General features: G+C 46.7%; 2 protein-coding genes across 2 annotated transcripts; one reads left to right on the forward strand and one right to left on the reverse strand.

Annotated features, from left to right (window-relative positions):
• Positions 1-876: 876 nt before the first annotated feature.
• COTL1 (coactosin like F-actin binding protein 1) lies at positions 877-7,426 on the reverse strand. The gene is made up of 4 exons (XM_015810526.1): positions 7,333-7,426; positions 6,110-6,192; positions 3,117-3,274; positions 877-1,163 (listed from the first exon to the last, which is right to left on the reverse strand). The coding sequence occupies exons 1-4, from the start codon at positions 7,407-7,409 to the stop codon at positions 1,053-1,055; spliced, it is 429 nt and encodes a 142-aa protein (XP_015666012.1). The 5' UTR covers positions 7,410-7,426; the 3' UTR covers positions 877-1,052.
• Positions 7,427-11,102: 3,676 nt separating this feature from the next.
• Positions 11,103-18,048, forward strand: KLHL36 (kelch like family member 36). The gene is made up of 4 exons (XM_015810592.1): positions 11,103-11,162; positions 12,635-13,708; positions 14,595-14,752; positions 17,439-18,048. The coding sequence occupies exons 1-4, from the start codon at positions 11,103-11,105 to the stop codon at positions 17,992-17,994; spliced, it is 1,848 nt and encodes a 615-aa protein (XP_015666078.1). The 3' UTR covers positions 17,995-18,048.
• The last annotated feature ends 2,996 nt before the right edge of the window (positions 18,049-21,044 follow it).

Below are 21,044 nucleotides of genomic sequence, written 5' to 3' on the forward strand. Positions count from 1 at the left end.
TGCACAGCTCTTTGTGACAAAGTTCCATTGGGCATAAGGAAATTATTTTTAAGCACAATGGTAAAAACCCACAATCTGGCACGTACCTAACCCAAGAACCAAATCTTCTGGGAACAGAGATCTGAGTAAATCAGTTTGCTTATGTGCGATAAAGGAAACTTTATGTCCCACAAATACATGTCTTGTTTCAGTCAAGGCTCCCATCTGGTTTTAAATAGTAAATCAGTGCTCACCCTTTACTACTAGGTGGTGCCTGGCCAAAGAGGCTGGCCCAATTTAAATAGGATTCCATTTCAGTGAATCTAATGCCACCCTGTATTTAACATTCTCTCTTCTACCTCATTAACAATCACACCCTGTAGTAACTTTAGAGAGTTGCAGTTAGCCTTGGGGGTGGGGGCTCAGGCCACAGCCCTTTTGCTATTATTTGGGGGAAACAGTGATATTGTGCTTTTTGTTGTTGGTAAAACCTAGAAATAAATCCTCCTGTGGTGTGGATTTCTCATCCAACACAGCAGAGAGGACTTTGGAAGAAAGCATGCGGTTCACGGGCTGCATAACTCATTCCGCACATCGTAAGCCCTTCAGTTGGTCTGTTAGGGGAGACGGCCGTCAAGAATGAATTCGTTTTTTCATCCTTGGGAGACTTTCTAGACCGACAGAAGGGTTCACAGGAAGATCTAAAGCTCTCGAGAACCATTCAGCAGGTCCTTCAGCCAACACCTTGACTTCTGGCCAACTTCTTATGGGGCCAGGTCCCCTAGGTAATATTGGTGAGAAAGACAGTGGTTAAAAAAAAAAGAACTCAAGAGAGAAAGATCACACAAGAAGGAGTTGGTTTGGCAGATGGAATGGAAAAAAAAAATCAAGGTCCACTTCTGGAGACAGGAACAGGCTTCGGAGAGGCCTTCAATGAAGTAGCTTCGTTCTCAAACTTGCCTCAAGTCATCCTCCAGTTTTGTTTTCACAGATAAATTGTGCTTGCCTGCCTCCTATACTGACACATCTACTCAGGTAGCTGCAGGAGGCACTGGTGTGTTCCTCTTCCGGGTTTACTCTGTCTGAGCGTCATAATTTGCACCTCCGGCTTTCTTCAACTCACTCTTGATGTAATCGGCATCCAGTTCCTTGTGGTCACTGATCACAAACTCTTTGGCGAAATTCTGCAGGAGACAAAAAAGGTAGAGCCTGTTTAGGATGGGACCGGATAGCAGAATGTCCTCCCTAGGAAGCAGGGCTGAAGGAGATGGTGGACTGCACACTTTTTGAACAGGAATGGAAAGATTTCCCAAAAAATAGTTCCAGAGAAACTCTTTCACGAGTTTGGGGTAGTTTTCCACTGCCATAATGCCTCCCCCTTCTAATATTCATCTGAAACCATTACGGCAGGGACCTAACCCAGCAGTAATCACATCGTCATCAGGATGGCTGCAGAGAGGTGTGAGAAAACATAGAAAAAGGTTATTTCCCAAATGTTAGCACATATCAGATGTGTTGTATTTGAACTTCCAGTCTCAACCACATCCGTTACGTACCAATAGTCCTCACGTTGTGACTGTAATGGAGGCTGCCTATCATGGTCCTAACTCATGATGGTTGTAAACAGTCACATAACCAACCTGATTTTACGACCTTTTTTGTGGTATAACTGCACAGCAGGTGCCCGGCAACCGAGCGGTTTGCAGCATCCTACAAGGGTGACTATCAGAAGTTCGAATCTGGGTCATAACTACCTCCAGGTAGGTCCACCAGAGCTTTGAACAGACACTCAGTAATCGGTCATAAGTTGAAGACCCCCTTTAATTCAACACAGACAGAAGGTCCCAAGTTTGGGAAATGTTTCCTCTCTTTTTCCAGGAAGGAGGACAGGAGCAGGTGTGGTCAGAACAATTCCTCATGGATGAGACTGAGCATAGCTCACCGAATTTGAGCAATTCTTAAGCTGATGACCCTCTTGAAATACACAAGAGAGGGTTCTTTCTGTCTGTTTCCTGCTGAAACCATTTTCTGGATCCTCTTAAAATGCCATCCCCAAGACAAACAAGGGCTTTTCAGTCTCCACACACACACCCCACACTCAATTTGCCATCCCATGTTGACCTTGGCGATGGCCTCGGGATGAATGACCACCTCTGTGTTCCTTCTAGAGGGCGTGAGCCCCACAAACAAATACATCCATTTGTTTGGGGCCAGGAAGCTGGGAGGGGCCTTGACAACCTGAATGGCTCCACACAACACAAAAGGCGGAGTCTGCGTAACACACCAAGGAGAACCACAACAAACATCTCTGCAAACATTTGATTCAGTCCCTTGGGCGGAGCAAAGAAACTGAAGCTTATTTGTAGTTTAGCAGCCAAGCATTAATATCCTCCATAGCTTCTTTCCACCTTACGGTCAGTAGCATCAGGACATGTAAATTAGCCAGCTTAATTGTCTTGGAGGATATTTTCCTTTAGATCTTGGCTTCCTCATTTCAGCAGAAGGACGAGGACGCAAAGCAGTTCAGGATCACTGGTGCAGATCAAATGTATTCAATCAATTTAGCACCCTTCTTTTGACTGCAATTGGTACAACCCGTTGTAAAGGTTACAACAGCTAGGCTAATGGAAGTTGAATCCAACATTTCTAGAAGATGTTGCCCTCTTTATTTCTGCTGTAAGCCCAAGGTTAGCAAACTTGCCATGTTCCCAATTTATGGACTCTCGCTTCCAACTAACGGAGCCATAAAAGTAATTGAGGGTGGTACAATAAAGCGCCTTGGTCCGCATTAAAAAGAAGATACTAGGAATCAAAACTCAAGGTGTAACCAAGGATGTCTCTTGTTAGCAGCTCAGTAAAGTGGAATCAGGAGTCCTTGGTACTCTCTGAGATTGGTGGTTTTCTAGCAAACATTTCATTACCCAAACTAGGTAACATCATCAGTGCTATAAGCTGGAAGCAAATCCTTCTAGCATTGATGATGTGACCTAGTTTGGATAATGAAATGTCTGCAAGAAAACAACCAAGCTCAGAGAGCACCAAGGACCCCTTCATTTCTCCAGTCTTCTTGTACAGCTTCACAAAAATCTTACCTTCTTGATAGGACAAGAAACATTGACATGAACACCTCAACTTACCTGGACAACTTCTTTCACGAGCGTCTTATCAGTCCCTGTTTTAGCTCTCTGAAGGCCACTGACGTTCTCCCCTATCCAGGTGATCAGTGCAAACTTGACTCGCTTGCTCATGGTGTCTCCAGTGGTGAACCGGATGAAGCCAAACAACCGAATGTCATCTTGAGAAAATAAAAAAAATAAAATGAAAATAAAGCAATGGACTGGAATGGACGGAGAAGCAAAATTCGACTTCCTCCAGCCGCATACAAAACAAATTTTCATTGGTAGGATTCATGACCTCCTGTGAGTTATTTGATGGCTGGGGATTATATCCTATCTGCCATTCTGCTACTTATAGTAGAGAATATTTGTAGCTCGGGGTTGAATTGTGGGGTCCTTGGTGCCCTCCGAGCTTGGTTGTTTTGGCTACTGCTACTTATTTTTTCAAGATGGAGAAATTGTGGGGCTTTCCACACTACTGAGTCACGACAACAGGTAAAAAAGGAGCAAGGTTTTGATTATATGGTTATGGCCACCATCTTGATTTTTTTTTTTTTAACTTCTACCTCTGGACACCTTTGGCCCAAAGGTCTAGGGCAGTGATGGCGAACCTTTTAGAGACCGAGTGCCCAAACTGTAACCCAAAACCCACTTATGCATTGTCGGGTGCCGGGTGGGTGTGGCCCATTGGGTGGGCGTGGCCCATTGGGTGGGCGTGGCTGCGGTGGTAACGGCAGACTGGGTGGGACTAAAAAGTTTAATCAATCAATTCCAACTTTGCAAGATCTTTTTTTTCCCGTGAGAAGTTGAAATTGACTGATTGATTGAACCTTTTTTTTGTGTGCACGGCGGTGGAGGCCTAAAGCAAAAAGGTTTTATAAAACCCAGCTGAAGGCCTAGGGCTGGGGGGATGGCGCGAGTGCCCACAGAGAGGGCTCTGAGTGCCGCCTATGGTACCCGTGCCATAGGTTCGCCACCACTGGTCTAGGGCAATGTTTCTCAACTTGACAACGTTAAGATACATGGACTTCAACTCCCAGAATTCCCCAGCCGGCCATGCCATCTTAACCTTGCCAAATTCTGCTCTAGAACATCCTCAAGCACAAAAGAACTTATGCCGAAAAACTGAAAAAGGAAGTAAATAGAAGTAGAGACACATCAGGCCATGATTTGTATGCATGTACATGTGTGTGTTCGGGGAAACAACAAGGATTGCCAGAGAAAGGCAAAGAAAAAAAAAATCAGGGACTTTCCTTTGTGGAAAATAAAACTGGAATTCCAAGCAAACTGGAAATTGGAAGCAGCAGCAGAAGGAAAAGCTAAAAAAAAAATGGCATCTGTCCTGCAGCCCAAGGAAATTGAATTATTTTTTTTTTGCGAAGGCAAAAAGCAAAGGGGAGAAAAATGATTTGCAGACAGACAGGAATGGGCTGTCCATGAGAACCTCAACCACAATGAATACCATAAGGAGGGCTCCTCTTCCTCCCTCCCCCAGCCATGCTATGCCTTGTTTCCCAGGCTGTTGGCCCTTTAAAGTCAACATGAAAGAGGAAAGCATAGGGTGGCAGGAATAGAAGATGAAAAACAAGACATGAACCATTCAGGATGTTTCCTGCTGCAAGCTTTTTTTCTGTAAGCTGAAAGCAAAAGAAAGCAGGATGGAAGTAAAAAAAGGAGGGAGTGGGGGCTTTGAAATATATATATATATATATATATATATATATATATATATATATATATATATATATATATATATATATATATATATATATATATATATATATATATATATATATATATATAAAAGAACAACCCATTTATATGGATCTATGACACCCATGTCTCTAACAGCCCCTTTCACGATTTCTCCCAAAAAATCCTATTTTTTTCCCCTTTGCTTTAATTCATGGCTGCTGGGGAATTCTAGGAGTTGAAGTCCACACACCTTAACATTGTCAAGGTTGAGAAATCCTGCTGTTGACTTTGGATCCAGAGGTGTCTAGAGGAAGGTGTTTTTAAAAAAGTCAAGGGGGGTGGCCATAACCATATAATCAATCCATTCACATGACTCTATGACATCCAGGTCTCTATCAAACCCCTTTCACAATTTCTCCTGAAAGCCCTAATTCTTTCTTTCTTTCTTTCTTTCTTTCTTTCTTTCTTTCTTTCTTTCTTTCTTTCTTTCTTTCTTTCTTTCTTTCTTTCTTTTTCTTTCTCTCTCTCTCTCTCTCTCTCTTTTTTTTCTTTTTCTTGCTTTAATTCATGCCAAAATGGGTGGCTATAGAAATCAAATGAATAAGCAAGTTTGCAGTTGCTTGGAAGTGACATCATACACATCATCAATCCAGACCTTTGCTTGGGTGAATGTGCAGAAATGCTACTTTATGCTGGTGAAGAATTGGGTTTTCTTGATCTGCCTCTCTGTCCATGCCCAAGAATGTTTGAACATTGGTAGGCGGCCCTTCTCATTGGCCCTTGAGCCACACATCCGTGTTGAGGCATGCTGGCTCTTGAGATACAGAAGGAGAATTTCTGCCAGCCTAAGGTGACATTCCTGAAATACAACTTCCTCCACCCAAAATAACATCAGGCTCTGCGTGTTTCTTACATCACTTGCAACAGACGGCTGATGTTGGAGGAAAATTAGGAACTGCATTTGGGTGTGAATTAAAACAAGACCGAGTTTCAAAGGTCGCCACTGACAGGCCGAGCAAGACAAATAATTTCTGGAAAAGTCGCTCTTGTTGGAATTTGGACTCTTGTTGAAAGAAATAAAAGCACCCGTGAACCCTCTTGAGTTTTTCATTGAAGGGAGGACTGAGAATCTCCCAACAAAAGGCTTGTGAGATGGATGACATCATTACAGTTCAGGGCTTTTCAAAGCATTTTTGGAGGAAGGGGGTGTTGGAGAGTGTTTTTTTAAAAAAGCAAATTTCAAGCTGTTTGGCCTTTTCTTCCTTCCCCTTGGCAACCGAGGAACATGGGTTGGTTGAAGAGAGCAAGAGAGAGCTCACCTGTACACTGTCGTATAAACTCTTCGTATTCCACGCCATTGTGTCCTGGGATGATGGTGGAGCCCTCGTACTTAAATGTCACCCTTTGGGAAAGGGGGAAGGAAGGTTAAAGAGAAGATGGAGAAGCAGGAGAGAAGGGGGAGAAGGAGAAGAAAGGAGGGGGAGAAGGGGGAAGAAGAAGAGGAAGAGGAGGAAGAGGAAGAGGAAGAAGAGGAAGAAGAGGAAGAAGAAGAAGAAGAAGAAGAAGAAGAAGAAGAAGAAGAAGAAGAAGAAGAAGAAGAAGAAGAAGAAGAAGAAGAAGAGATGATTCATCTCCAATTCATCTGCACGATTTCAGAAGTCTTGCACCTCCCCAGCCAGACCCAACCAGGTTTTTATAGAGTGAGATGTCCCAGTTCCTACCTTGCCCCAGAAGCTTAGAAGGAGGAGAGCCTAGTGGCTCCCAGGGAGAGATGATGTCATAACCAAATATGCTTTGCAAGAACTCTAATGATAAGTTGAGTTCCTTCCATGCAAGTCGAACAGTTTGGGCCTCAAGCAAGAGGCCAGCTTAGCCAACACAGAAAAATCTTACCTCACACGAGGACCTCACAATGGGTTCTAAGGCCCATCATCCCCTCTATGTTAGCTTGGGAAGATTGGCATGGGTTCCAATGCCCATCACCCTCCCCCATTGTGCTAGCCGAGGCACTCAAAGAAGCAGTGCAAGATCGGAAGAGGTGGAAAGTCCTGGCCTAGAGAATTGCCAAGTATTGGACACAACTGAATTGGTAACGTCATCATCATCAGGAAGACAAGCATCATGGATTCCAATGCTCATTATCCTCCCCCTACTGCTAGCTTGGGAAGACAGGTATCATGGTTTCCAATGCCCATCATCCCCCATTTTTGCTGGCTCGGGAAGACAAGTATCCAGGGTTCCAATGCCCATTATCTTCCCTCTTATGCCAATTTGGGAAGACAGGCATCCAGGGTTCCAAAGCCCATTATCCTCCCCATTGTGCTAGCTTGGGAAGACAAGTATTACGGGCTCCAATGCCCATCCTCCTCCCCCCCCTTCTGCTAACCTGGCAAGACAGGCATCCTTGAACCCCTCCCCACCCTCCCCAAGCAAAGCAAATCCCATAGAAAGATCCTGACTAAAAGGATCTTCTTCCCTGGCTTTCTGTCCCTTTCGCTTGCCCGGCGGTGAGCTGCGACCCAGGCTGGGCTGGGCTCCTTACCAGTTCACCCCCGTGCTGTCATCCCTGACCAGGTTGTAGGCCCTCCGGCAGGCTTCTTTGTCGATCTTGGTGGCCATCGCCGCTTCTAAGAGGCGCTTCCAGATCCCGAGGCAAGGCGGACGCGAGAGAGGCGCCCCAAAAGGAGAGCCACCCGCGCGGCGGGAGAAGAGCGAAAGGGACCTCCGACTGGCGCCCTGAAGAGAGAGCAGGCTCGGCAAGCATCCGAAGGACTGAGCGGAGGCTGCGGGGGAGGCGGCCGCCGAGCCCTTCTGCTTGCTGCAGTCGGTCCCGCAGCCTCGCCGGGAAGGGATCGGTCCGAGCGGATCCGGCTTAACCCCTTCTCTGCCGGCCGCCCGGCTCTGCAGCTGCTTTATTGGCCCCTGGTCCGAGGAGGAGGAGGAGGAGGAGGAGGAAGAACAGCAGGGCGAGCTGGGCCGTCTCCTCCCCTCCCTGCAACCGCGTCCTCCGACGCCCCTTCTTCCCAGCCCAAGGGGGGGGGTCTTTCTGCCCGCCTCCTGGCGGCTCTTCCTCCCCTCCCCTCCCCTCCTTCTGCAAAAGGAGACAAGGGATGGAGGCGGTGCAACCGAGAATGCAAACGCTTTTATTCCTCCTCTGGAATTTGTATAGCTTGGTGTGCGCCGGAGTGGGGAGGGGAGGGGGGGGGTCTGAGGGAGTGTCTGCGAGCCTCGGGTGGGTGGGCGGGTGGGCGACCGCGGGTGGGGGGACAGTCAGCTAGAGAGCTACCTATACAAGATGATTTGGAGGAATTGTTCTGTTAAAGGGGAAGGAAAGGGGAGGATGGATTGATTGCCTGCCTGCGTGCCTGCCTGCCCGCCCTTTGGATGCGGCGCAGGGGTTGCCATAGCAACCGCCCCCATCCCGTTTGCAACCCGAACCGAGAGGGCTAGGTGGGAAGGGAGGGAGCGGAGCTTAGCAACCGGATTAGGGCGGCGGGATCTGCGCTTGAAACTCTGGGCGGCCACTAGGTGGCAGCAGAGAGACCCGGAAATCTGCAGAGAAAGTTTAGCGCAAACTCCGCTTTGTAATAAACCGGATTGATTTTGAAGCCTTTATTAGGGGTTTTTTTAAAAACTTTTTTTAAAGGTTTAACTCCTTAATAATTACTGTTAAATCACTTGTCTGGCCCCGGATTTTTTCCCCACTAAGGAGAAGAGGCCCTAGGTCCCCTGGATATATTGCTTCTAAATAGTTCAGTGAAAGCAATAAAACAGTAAAAAAAAACATTAAAATGTCTAATTCGAGCACATACAAAGCAAGATTTGTACTTCTGCTGTTTCTGTGCTCATGACATTGGTCTGACTTTTATGGCTGCCACCGTACTTATCTTTATATAGAAATGTTCATTCCTGCAAACAAGGTTTTGGCCAAACAGTTCGGTTTGATGAAAGGCGAAATCAAGGAATCGGACACCCCTTAATATGCCGTGTGAACCCAGAGTCTTTAGAAGATTTTCCTTGTGTACTTCCAAACAATCGCTTATAGACAAACCCTGCAAAGGAGAGCAGAGAATAAATAAATCTGATTTGTGTGGTCATCAAATTTTGGAAGCCTTATGAATGAGATCGCGTGTCTAACAATGAGAAGCCACTCTTTCAGTTAAAGAAGAAACAGCTGAGCACACAATTCATACAGATTTTTTTTTCTTTCCTTTTTTTCCCCCTTTCCACTCACCCTTGCAAACCTGTGCGTAAAAAACTAGGGCAGACCAGTTATCTCTCAATTTACACACTCCCTCTGGGCCACTTATCCTTTGAATGTGGAAATTGAATTTTATTTCTTCGGATCTATTTCAAGAGCAGCTATCTCCCTCTGCTGGACTGGAAAAAAAATCTGGGGTTTTTTTTGTGAGTGTTAAAAGTAACAAAAGCAAATGGAGGCTGGGGGACAGAAACCCTCGGACACCCCAGCCTGGGGTGGGGGGTGGCAATCTAATAAATTAAATGTCAACGGTGATTACTTGGGTTATCGCAAAGATCAGGAAACAGATCCTGTCTCTGTCTGGCATTTGGAAACTACAATATTGCTGCCTTTAAATTTTGCAGAAGTTTTATTAACTGGGCTGAAGGCCTAAAATGTCCAGGACAACCGTTTTAAAAATAAAAACAACTCTACCAATACAATCGTGCAGTTTTCCCAGCAAGAAAACAGAAGTGCTTGTCCTTTTATTCTTCACAGATTTTTTTTTTCTTTTCCTTATTTGACCTCTCCACTGTAGTCCTCTGCAACCCCGGTATGCCCACGGAGCGCTTGGCCCAGTTACGGTCGAATCAATCCATCCATTTGACTGTCGGCTGTCCAGAGTTTTCGGCAGTCAGAAATGCAAGCAAACAAACAAAGCACACACACAAAAAAAACAGAACGGTGTCTTGTTTGGTTTAACCTCTAATCGAGGCCGAGACATAAATACGGAGCACCGAAGCGTAAAATGTTGCAAGTCTTGTGTTTTATGGAACGTGCAATTTAGTTGCAACGGCGGAACAACATCCGAGGACGGCGTGGGGCTTCTCGGTCTCCCCCTCCTCTTTGTCGGGGCATCCAGAGGCGGTCCTTGGAGGGGGCCCCTTCCCTTTCCAGCCGCCTGAGAGGAATGCTAATGGCGAGGAGGGGGCGCACGGGACGCCCCTGCCACTCAAACCCTTGCAAAAAAAAACCGCCACCAAAACCCCGCCGCTTCTCCTTTACACCGCAGCGGAGCCCGGACAAGTCCCGCCCCCTCGCTAGCCAGCCAGGCCCCTTTTTTTGCTCCCATTGGCCCTCTCCGCTGCCACTCCGGCCTGCCAGTTCCTGGTTGCGAGGCTGGGCTGCCGAAGGAGCGGAGGGGGAAGCAGGGTCTCCCGCGGGCAGAGCGGTAAGAACAGCCGCAGCATCTCCGGCTGGCTGCAAAGTCCAGGGATGCTGGGACTGAGGCATGATGGGAAACTCCCGCGGCCCTCTTTGCCGCAGGTTCCTGCCTTGCCCCAGTGGGGGGGGGGGGGCTCGGCTTTTCCTGGGGAGGGGGAGGCAGTTGGTCTCCTGGGGAAGGGGGGAAATCTCGACTGGACCCAAGGCAGCAGTGGCTGAAGTCCAGACCCCTCCCCCTGGGCCCCGCCCGGACCAAACTGTGGTTTGCTTACTCCTGGCGTTGCAGTCTGCAAACCATGGTTCGTGACTTGGCATGCCCAGAGGACTGTTTCGTGCAGTGGGTGAAGGCACCAGGCTAGAAAGTGGGAGACTGGGAGTTCTAGTCCTGCCTTAGGCACAAAGCCTGCTGGGTGATCTTGGGCCAGTCACTCTGTCTTGGCCCTAGGAAGAAGGCAAGGGCATACCAACCAGAAATCTTGCCAAGAAAACCACATTGGCTGGTTCAGGCAGTTGTTAAGAGTCAGCACTATCTCGAAGACACACACACACACACACAATTGTTTAGCAAAGCATGCCTAAATCATGTGCTCCTAACAAACTTGCCTACCAGCAACCAAATTTCTTACCTTTGAGGTTCAGATTTAAGATCACCCTTTGATGGAGGGATACTGTAAATCCCTTTCTTGAGTAGACATTCTCCCCCTGTTCAAAACAAGGCGTTCCAGCCTTGCAGGGTGATTCTCTGTGGGTCTACTCAGGAGTAAAGACAAGGAGCTTCACTGGCTAATATCTAAAACTGCTTGTTTCTTTTAGCAAAGAGTTTGGGGTCCTCTTGCAAGACTGAGGCTGTTTTCCATTCACTGATGTTTTTTTTCCAACCCTCCCCAGGATTGCAAGCCGCTGCCTTGATGGAAGGCCTCAGGCAAATCAGATTTTCTCGCCCACCCAAGATCAGCCAATCCTCAAAGGTCTGGTTACTTTTATTTCCTTTCCACCTTTTGTAGGGGGGTTCCAATCTCAGAGTGTTTTGAGAGCACCAGGTTGGGGAAGGTCATGGGATTTAAGGGCTTTTAATCCCTTAATCGGCCTCTCTTTTTGCCCCTTGCTTTGCTGCTTTATCTTTGCATTCCTCTCTTTTTTGTGGCTAGTATATATTATTGTGAACAAGTTTTTAAAAAGTAAAAAGTATTAATAAAGGAGAATGTAGCTCAGGGTTCACATGAGGAGTCCTTGGTGCTCTCTGAGCTTGCTTGTTTTCTTGCAGCCATTTCATTACCCAAACTAGGTAACATCCTCAGTGCTAGAAGAGAGTGGAATTTGCGTGGTGGAGGAGGAGAACGAGGAGGGGGAGGAGGAGGACTATGGAGTCCTTGGTGCTCTCTGAGCTTGCTTGTTTTCTTGCAGCCATTTCAATACCCAAACTAGGCAACTTCTAAATAACCCTCTACCATTTCAGACAAGTGATTGTCCAGTCTCTTCTTAAAAACCTCCGATGTTGGAGCACCCACAGCTTCTGAAGGCAAGCTGGTCCATTGGTTAATTGTCCTGTCAGGAAATTCCTCCTTAATTCTAGGTTTTATTTATTTATTTATTTATTTATTTATTTATTTATTAAATTTCTACCCCGCCCTTCTCCCAGCGGACTCAGGGCGGCTTACAGCCATCTAAAACAGGTACATAATACAAAAATACTAATTTTAAAATGTAATTAAAATAGAATATTAAATTATTGGCCTTTTCTTTTTAAAATTATTTTAAAACCAAATTAAGATAACCCTNCCTGCTAGCTTAAATAGCCATGTCTTGAGGGCGCGGCGGAAGGAGGGGAGATCCGGAATCACCCGGATCTCTGGGGGTAGTTCGTTCCATAGGGTGGGGGCTCCAACCGAGAAGGCCCTCCCCCTGGGGGTCGCCAGCCGGCACTGTCTGGCTGACGGCACCCTGAGGAGACCCACTCTGTGGGAGCGTATCGGCCGATGAGAGGTAATCTGAGGCAGAAGGCGGTCTCGGAGATAACCAGGTCCGATGCCATGGAGCGCTTTGAAGATGATAATCAACACCTTGAAGCGCACCCGGAAAGCCACCAGCAGCCAGTGCAGCTCGCGCAACAGCGGCGTTACATGGGAGCGACGAGTCACTCCCATCACCGCTCGCGCGGCTGCATTCTGGACTAACTGGAGCCTCCGAATGCTCCTCAAGGGGAGCCCCATGTAGAGAGCATTACAGTAGTCCAGGCGGGAGGTGACAAGAGCATGGGTGACTGTGCGCAAGGTTGATTCTCTCCTTGATTAGTTTCTATCCGTTGCTTCTTGTCTTTGCCTTCCGGTGCTTTGGAAAATAGCTTGACTTATCTTGACCCATGATGCAAACTATGTCCTGGCATATGACTCACCCCTAACTTGCAGGACATATTTTCTGATCCAATTTATCCTCCTTTCAGGTGTACAAATTTGCTGACCACTCCAGCCTTGTTCTTCAGAGCCTGAATGAACAGAGACGCTGCAACCTCTTCTGTGATGTGGTGTTAGTGGTGGAGGAGCAGAAAGTCCCCGCTCACCGGAACGTTCTAGCTGTGTGCAGTGACTATTTCCACACCATGTTCACGATCGGCATGCGAGAAGCTCACCAGAAAGAAGTTGAGCTCTTCGGCGCCACTTGCGTCGGCCTCAAAGCTGTCCTGGACTTTCTCTATGGGTGCGATCTATTTCTCAACAGTGGAAATATCCATTCTATCTTGGAAACGGCTCACCTGTTGCAAATCTGGAAGGTGGTGGATTTCTGTTGTGAGTACTTGGAAAACGAGGTCAACGAAGAGAACTACTTATACCTCCAAGAACTTGCTTCCATCTTCAACCTCAAGCGCCTGGACTCCTATATTGACACGTTCATCATGAAGAACTTCGGCACTCTCTCGCTCACGCCGGACTTCTTGCAAAACCTTCCTGTCGAGAAACTCTGCCAGTACCTCGGCAGTACGGGCGTGCAAGAGGAGTGTGAACACGACTTGCTGCAGGCGGCTTTGCGGTGGCTGATGCAGCACCCCGAGCGGGAAACAGAGGCCTACCGAGTCTTGGAGAACATCCATTTCCCTCTGATCCCAAAGAGCGACCTCCTGCACCAGGTCAAGCCGGCTATCTGCTCCCTCCTTCCCAAAGAAACCCACTGCGAAGACTTTGTGGAAGAGGCGGTCAACTACCACAATCAGGTGGCCGCTCAGCCTGTCCTGCAGAACAAGCGGACGGTTCTCCGGACCCAGGAAGAGAGGCTTCTCTTTGTCGGAGGAGAAGTGTCGGAGCATTGCTTGGAGCTGAGTGACGATACCTGCTTCCTGGACCCCAAAACGGGACAGTGGGTGAAGGAGACGCCGCTGCCCGCCAGACGGAGCCACCACTGTGTTGTGGTTCTTGGGGGGTTTATCTTCCTCGCCGGCGGCAGCTTTTCCCGTGACAACGGTGGGGATGCAGCTTCGAATCTTCTCTATAGGTATGATCCTCGGTGTAAACAGTGGATAAAGGTGAGGCTTGAGCTCTCATACTTTTTTCTTTCTGTGTGTTTGCAGATACAGATAGTCCTCGACTCACAACCACAATTGAGCCTCAAATTTCCATAGCTAAGAAAGTTAAGTGAGTTTCGCCCCAATTATGACCTTTCTTGCCACTGTTGTTAAGTGAATCACTGTTGTTTAGTCACATGGTTGTTAAGTGAATCTGGCTTCCCCCGTTGACTTTGCTTTTCAGAGGGTCACAAAAGGGGATCACGTGACCCCTGGGACGCTGCGACTATCATAAATATGAGTCATTTGACAAAAGTCTGAATTTTGATCATGTGGCCCTGGGGAGGCTGCAAAAGTCGTAAGTGAAAAATGGCCGTCCCTTTTTTCAGTGCTGTTGTAACTTTGAACGTTCACTAACTGAAGTTTGTAAGTCGAAGACTATCTGTAAAGGGGTCAAGATTTCTGCCACCCAAAATAATAAAAATCAATGTTCTCTAACTGTGAGGTTGGGGGTCCCAGCAGGCCATGGGCTACAACTCTTGGGATTCTGGGAAAACCCAAGTCAGAGAGTTTAATGCTTTCATTCAAGAGTGATAAAATATACGGCTTGGTTTCCCAGTGTTCCCAGTTTGTCTGTCCACATGGTTTCTGTGGATCTGGGAAAACAGTATTTCTGAAATGGTCGCCTTTAAAAAAAACCAAAGCACAAACATCTGGTCGCAACCTATCAGGAACCAAGCAAATAATGAACATATATAAATAAGTGGGACCCAGGCAAATAGCTTGCATTTGCTCTGTGCCAGTCCTCCATCCCTGCCCTAAGTTGTGACAAATATGCTGTTTTTAATTGTCGCTTTCTGTGACAGATGACCTTTGGCACATTGTTGCTTTTCTCTCTCGTTCTCAGCTCGCATCGATGAAGCAACAGCGAGTGGACTTTTACCTTGGGGCCATCAGAGACATGCTGGTGGCTGTGGGTGGCAGGAATGAAAACGGAGCGCTGTCATCGGTTGAGACCTACAGCCCCGAGAAGGACACCTGGTCCTATGTCGCTGGCTTGCCCAGGTGAAACAGAGCAGATGATAGAGAAATTTCTCTTTCTTTCCTTCCTGTTTTCCTTCCTTCCTTCCTTCCTTCCTTCCTTCCTTCCTTCCTTCCTTCCTTCCTTTCCTTCCTCTTTTCTTGCTTTCCTTCCATTTTTTTCTTTCTTTCCTTCCTTCCTTCTTCTTTTTTTTTTCTTTTCGTCTTTCTTTCCTGGGCTGCCCATCTCACCTACGAGTTGACTTGATCACAGTGGGAAATGGTCTAAGTTTGAAACTGTCACTCAGATGGAGAAAAACTCGACAGCAGGCCTCAACATACAACTGGCCACTTAACAACTGTTCAAAGTTACAACGGACCTATCCAGAGCTATTCACAACCCATTTTCGGAATGGGTTGACATTCCGGAATGGGTTGACACAAACACGTATCCCTCATAATCACGTAATCACATTTTGGGCAACTGACTCACCTTTATGGCTTTTTGCAGGGACAGCAATTTGCAATTTTTTTGCCATTTTGTGGCAAAAGACACTCATTAAGGACAATGGATTTGCCTAACCATCATCATAAAAACTATCGTAACTTCGAATCCAGTCACATGATACCTCAATTTATGACTTCTGACTTAATTCTGGATGCCATTACTATCATAAGTCAAGGACCTCTTGTAAGACAAAGCAATCTGTGGGTCAGTTCCCATTCTTGGTGCTGGCAAGGGGATGTGTGTGTTTAGAGCAATCAAAGAACACAACTGTCTTTATCAAGAAGGCCAGATACGACCTTTAGTTTTGGAGGTGCGGCTTGGATTAGTAAATTGAATTGTGGGCACCAAAGCTTGTCTGCCCAAGTTAAGACTGTTGCATTTTCCCCCAATGACCTCTGCAAATGTTGGATTTGCCAATAATGACCATGCATAGTTGGTTTCGATTAGGTGAAACCTGGCTCAAAAGCAGTAACTCTTGAGAGAGATCTTGGAGTTTCAGTGGACAAAATCACGTAAATATGAGCCAACGGTGTGCTGCAGCAGCCAAAAAAGCCAATGCAATCTAAGGTTGCATTAACAGAGAGAGAGAGAATCAAGATCACGTGAAGTATTAGTACTACTTTATAAAGCCTTAGTAAGACCACACTTGGAATACTGCATCCAGTTTTGCTCACCATATTATAAAAAAAGAGGTAGACTCAAGTCAGCCACATGGCATAGAGCAGTGGTGGCGAACCTATGGCATGGGTGCCAGAGGCGGCACTCAGAGCCCTCTCTGTGGGCACGCGCGCAGTTGCCCCAGTCCTAGTCCTTCAGCTGGGTTTTTATAAAACCCATATAAAATATATAAAAAATATAAAAAAATATTATAAAATCAGTCAATTTCAACTTCTCGCGGGGAAAAAAATCTTGCAAAGTTGGAACTGATTGATTGAATTTTTTAGTCCCACCCAGTCTGCTGTTACCACCGCAGCCACGCCCACCCAATGGGCCACACCCAGCCAATGGGCCACACCCACCCGGCATAAGTGGGTTTTGGATTGCAGTTTGGGCACTCGGTCTCTAAAAGGTTCGCCATCACTGGCACAGAGTCCCTGCTTGAGCAGGGGGTTGGACTAGAAGACCTCCACGGTCTCTTGCAACTCTGTTATTCTGTTAATTCAGGCAACTGCAGTTGTGACTCATCTGGGAAGCATCAGATTAAGGAGGCCTCCGGAGAGAAGAGCAGGGAAAACCTGGTAGCATCAGAAACCTCAGCCGTTTCCGACACACACACAATTACTTTTTCTCTTTCTGCTTAGTTCTTAATTCTCTGTCCCAGCCCTCCTTCCCTGAGGCACTAAGCTGAAGCAACCCACAGGTATTTTCTTGCAAAACAGTCTTGAAATTAGGTCAGGGTTTGCCTCCAGTTCTTAAGATTACCAGTTGCTTACTTTTATGTCACGGCTGATCTATCACCAAAGGCACTTCGGCAACGGAAGATTGTGCCCAGGGGGTCAAAAATAATTCAGTGTGGGGACACATAGTTCAGATTGCATGGATTTACGTACTGAATAATGGGAAGGATCTTTCTCTGTTCCTGGCCCCAGAGAGACAGCTACTGTAAGACAAAATTCAAAAATCCAAGTCCCATCTTAGTCACAAAAGCCAGCTGGCTAACTTTAGGCCAGACTCTCTCTCTGAGCCCAACCCACCTCACAAGGTTGTTGTTGAAAATAGGAGGAAGGTGTGTTGGATATGTTTGCTGCCTTGAGGTAGGATAAAAATACAATAAAAATAATCTTGCAATCAAAGAGAGCAGCCGTTGGACTTGGCAATATGTTGAGTAAAATCAGATTCCCAGCTGAATAGAGTCCTTTTTTGTGTTTATTTATTCATTCAATTTCTACCAAGGGACTCTGGGTGGCTTACAATTCTAAAATTATAAAAAATGAAGAGAGTTACAAAAGAGCAAAAACCTCCAGAAAATAATGCCTGTTTTTAGATCACAGCCAACCTTTATTCTTGCCAATTTGCATGGGTGTGTTTCGATTCTTCGCTCATGTTATCTCTACTCTCTTTAGAATTTAATTCATGGATTTGAGAAACTCAAAACACAGTCAGGCATGTCCTGTTACACCACAGAGTAAATAATTAAATCTGAGAACGGGGTTTTGAAAGCATTCTCTCCTCCTGCTAGGAAGGGCTGCTTAAAGTCTTGTTTGGCTTTTCCTTCCATTGCAGGTTTACGTACGGCCACGCGGGTGCTGTCCACGAGGAACTCGTCTACATTTCGGGAGGCCACGATTATCAGATCGGTCCCTATCGCAAAAACCTGCTGTGCTATGATTATCGAACAGATAGCTGGGAGGAGAGGAGGCCCATGATCACCGCTCGGGGCTGGCACAGCATGTCCACTCTACAGGACGACATTTATTCGGTTGGGGGCAGCGATGACCACCTGGAGACCATGACGCGCTTTGACATTCTGTCGGTGGAATCCTACAGCCCCAAGTGCAATCAGTGGACAAGAGTGGCACCTTTACTCCAGGCCAACAGTGAGTCCGGTGTGGCCACGTGGGATGGCAAGATCTACATTCTGGGAGGCTACAGTTGGGAAAACACAGTCTTCTCCAGGGCCGTTCAGGTCTATGACAAAACAACAAAGCAATGGCAAAAAGGGAATGATCTTCCCAAAGCCATAGCCGGCGTTTCGGCTTGCGTTTGCGTTTTGAGGCCCAGATCGTACGACAAAAAGAAAAAGTCCAAACTGCAACGCCATCAGGATCGAGGGAGATGATGGATTTTGGCTTGGATCGAAGCCTGTCAGTACCTTTTCCTGATGCAAGTAGTCTTCAACTTATGATCACAATTGGGACCGGAACTTCCATTGCTAAACGAAGTGCTTGTTAAGCGGAGCTGTATCCGATTTACATTCTTTCCGTGATGGTTGAGTGAATCGCCATGGTCATTAAGGAAAACACATGGTTGTTAAGTGAATCCAGCTTCCTCTGTTGACTTTGTCTGGCTGGGAAGGTTGCAAATGGGGATCATGTGACCCTGGGATGCTGCAACCTTCCTAACCCCCTGCCAAGTGCCTGACTTTTGATCATGAGGACGCTGCAACAGTTGTTTAAGTGCGAGAACTGGTTGTAAGTCACTTTTCGTAGTGGTTGCTAAATGCATGGTCATTAAATCAAGGACAGCCTGTACAGAGAACTGGTTTTGGAAACTTCAGAACAGTTTTTCTTGACTTGGGCTGGAGAATTTCCTCTGTTGTCCATCTTTGCTTCTCTGGACTGGCGAGTAAGCTGCACCAATAAATGTTACTCATCTTGGAAGTAACCTCAGCATTAGGGCGCAAAGTCTATGAAGACAAAATCACAGAGCGTTTACAAATGGTAACTAAGGAGATGAATGTCAGAGATCTTCAGAGAAAGTGGAGCAGGTAGATCTCCTTTTCTTAAAAAGGTAGAATCGTATCAATAAAAGCCTGTCCATCAAAACTTACTTCCTGTATTAAAATCCTGCTTTGGGAAAAATGGATGAAAATGGAGAAGTGAGAATGAGACAGAATAACATTCAACTGTCCCTTATGGCTGAATTGTGATTTCTGAAACTGTTCTGAAGCACTTCATTTATTTATACTGCTTTTAGCAGTCAAGACAGGCATGTCAAACTTGCAATGTCACGTGACATCGCACAACGTATCACAACTTTTTCCCCATTGCCGGCAATGGGGTGGGTATGGTTTTGGCGTGATGCATCCGGCCCGCGGGCCAGCAGTTTGACATGCCTGAGCTAAGAGGTTCCTGAAACAGGTTTTTTTAACCCTACTCATATGCTTTGCCTGAAGATCTTATCAGCATCTGGAGGTACTTTAGCAGAATAGAGTTGGAAAGGACCTTGGAGGTCTTCTAGTCCAACCTCCTGCTCAAACAGGAGACCTATACCATTTTAGACAAATAGTTGTCCAATCTCTTTTAAAAAACCTCCAGTGATGGAGCACCCACAACTTATGAAGGCAAGCTTTTTCCATTGATTAATTGTCCGTTCCATTAATTATTCTGTCAGGAAATTTCTCCGCAGTTCTAGTTTGCTTTTCTCTGTGATTAATTTCCATCCCTTGTTTCTTGACTTGCCTTCTGGTGCTTTGGAAAATAGGTTTAAATAGTTTAAATGATTAAAGATTATTCTTGTTTCAGGCAAAACACATTTCTCATGCATTTGAGGAAGCCTTTATTAGTAGAAGACCCTGTTTTCCTAATACCGTACTTAGCTGGGCACTGAAAAACAGTTTAGTGCTGGGAGCAGCGAAATATGGTCTTGCCTTAGACACAAAGCCAGTTGGGTGACTTTGGCCAGTCCTCTCTCAGCCGAAGGCTACTTTTGAAAAGGCTACTTTTGAAAACAATGCCTAAAAAAACTACAGGAACTCATCAATGTAGTCTCTAGGAGTAAAAACACTGGGGAAACAACAATCTTTGAGAACTAATTTGTGTAGTAATATTATTCTTTCCTGTGAATGAAGCTGATCATTTTTACAAGGTATGCTCAATATTAGCTTGGAACGATATAATCTCCTTTCCTCTACATCTTTTTGTGTGTTTAATCCTGAATTTGGATTTCAAACAATAAACTGTTTCCAAAGAAGAGTTGGCTTGTTTCATACTGATCGACCAGAGATGCTGCTTTCCATCATCAGGATTCTGAAAAGGAGGGAGTGAATAATTTTGAACTGCGCATGTAAAGTGAGTAAAATTGTCCAGGCTTCATATGAAAAGTCCAGCTGGATCACACCCAACATGCTTGTTTCCTTCAGCTATCCAAAATGGGATTGCAATATCATTTTTCCCTGTCACAGAGAGAAAAGCTGACCAGAGGTAAAATATTGCAGGAAAGTAATACCATGTTGTAGGAAATTTAAATAATTCCAAAGCAAACCCCACTCCTTACTAGCACTGATGATGTTACCTAGTTTGGGTGATGAAACGTCTGCAAGAAAACAACCAGGCTCAGAGAGCAGTAAGGACCACTCCTCATTTCAACCCTAAACTATAACATTGCTTTTAGCAAAGAGGGAGCCAGTCTTTCGATTCAGGTGGCCTATTCCGACAACACCCCGTTCCCTACTTCTTAAAATCCAAGCAGCTCTCTCCGACACGTGCTCTGGGTAAAGTCCAGCGCCTGCGCAGTGCCAATCAATCGCCTTCCCGTCGCGCATGCGCAAGGAGCCACACCTCTCGGGGAAAGCACAAAAATGTATTCAAATAAGCGCTCATGCGCAGACGGCTCCCTTCCCTCCCGATGGCCGAAATGCGCGTGCGCAAATATGTCTCCATCGTTCCCCTCGCGCGTGTATGGACACCCGCTCCCCTCCACCTTGAGGAGATGCGTGCCAATCCTTTCCCTCGCATTCATTCATTAATTTCCATAATGAATAAGGTCAACGCTCCTCGGGGCATAGTGATATAAAAACTCCCACGAGGCCCAAACCGGGGAAGACGGGACCCTCACCGATCAATGACTGAGGCTAAGGAAACGCCTCCGGAGGCGAGCCGCGCTTGCGCAAGACACCCGCCTTTCTCTCCCCTCAGACCGCCCCGCCCCGACGCTTTCCCGCGCGCCTGCGCAGCCAACAGTTGGCCTCCCTTCCAGGCCTCATCTCCGGAAGGCCCATGCGCAGAGCAGCGGGGGGGTGGCTCACCTCGAGCCGGCGAGCCCGGCTGTGGGAGCGTAAGGCGCGTGCCGCGAGCGCGCGTGCCGTTACTGCGCAGGCGCCGCGGCCGCCCCTCCCCTGCCCGCCCGCCCGCCCGCCGTGTGTGGTGGCGGCCGTGCGCCTTTGCCAGC

This window comes from Protobothrops mucrosquamatus, unplaced genomic scaffold (genome assembly GCF_001527695.2).
Source record: "Protobothrops mucrosquamatus isolate PMUCROS unplaced genomic scaffold, P.Mucros_1.0 scaffold_38, whole genome shotgun sequence".
NCBI classification, from domain to species: Eukaryota; Metazoa; Chordata; class Lepidosauria; order Squamata; family Viperidae; genus Protobothrops; species Protobothrops mucrosquamatus.

Bases quoted from the DNA above. Each gene is read 5' to 3' on its own strand.
- COTL1 (XM_015810526.1), bottom strand. From the start codon at position 7,409: ATGGCCACCAAGATCGACAAAGAAGCCTGCCGGAGGGCCTACAACCTG. The intron at 6,193-7,332 runs GTAAGGAGCCCA...CCTTTCCCAAAG, and splicing joins GACAGCACGGGGGTGAACTG to GGTGACATTTAAGTACGAGG. The intron at 3,275-6,109 runs GTGAGCTCTCTC...TATTTTCTCAAG, and splicing joins GTTTATACGACAGTGTACAG to ATGACATTCGGTTGTTTGGC.
- KLHL36 (XM_015810592.1), top strand. From the start codon at position 11,103: ATGGAAGGCCTCAGGCAAATCAGATTTTCTCGCCCACCCAAGATCAGC. The intron at 11,163-12,634 runs GTCTGGTTACTT...TCCTCCTTTCAG, and splicing joins AGATCAGCCAATCCTCAAAG to GTGTACAAATTTGCTGACCA. The intron at 13,709-14,594 runs GTGAGGCTTGAG...TCTCGTTCTCAG, and splicing joins GGTGTAAACAGTGGATAAAG to CTCGCATCGATGAAGCAACA.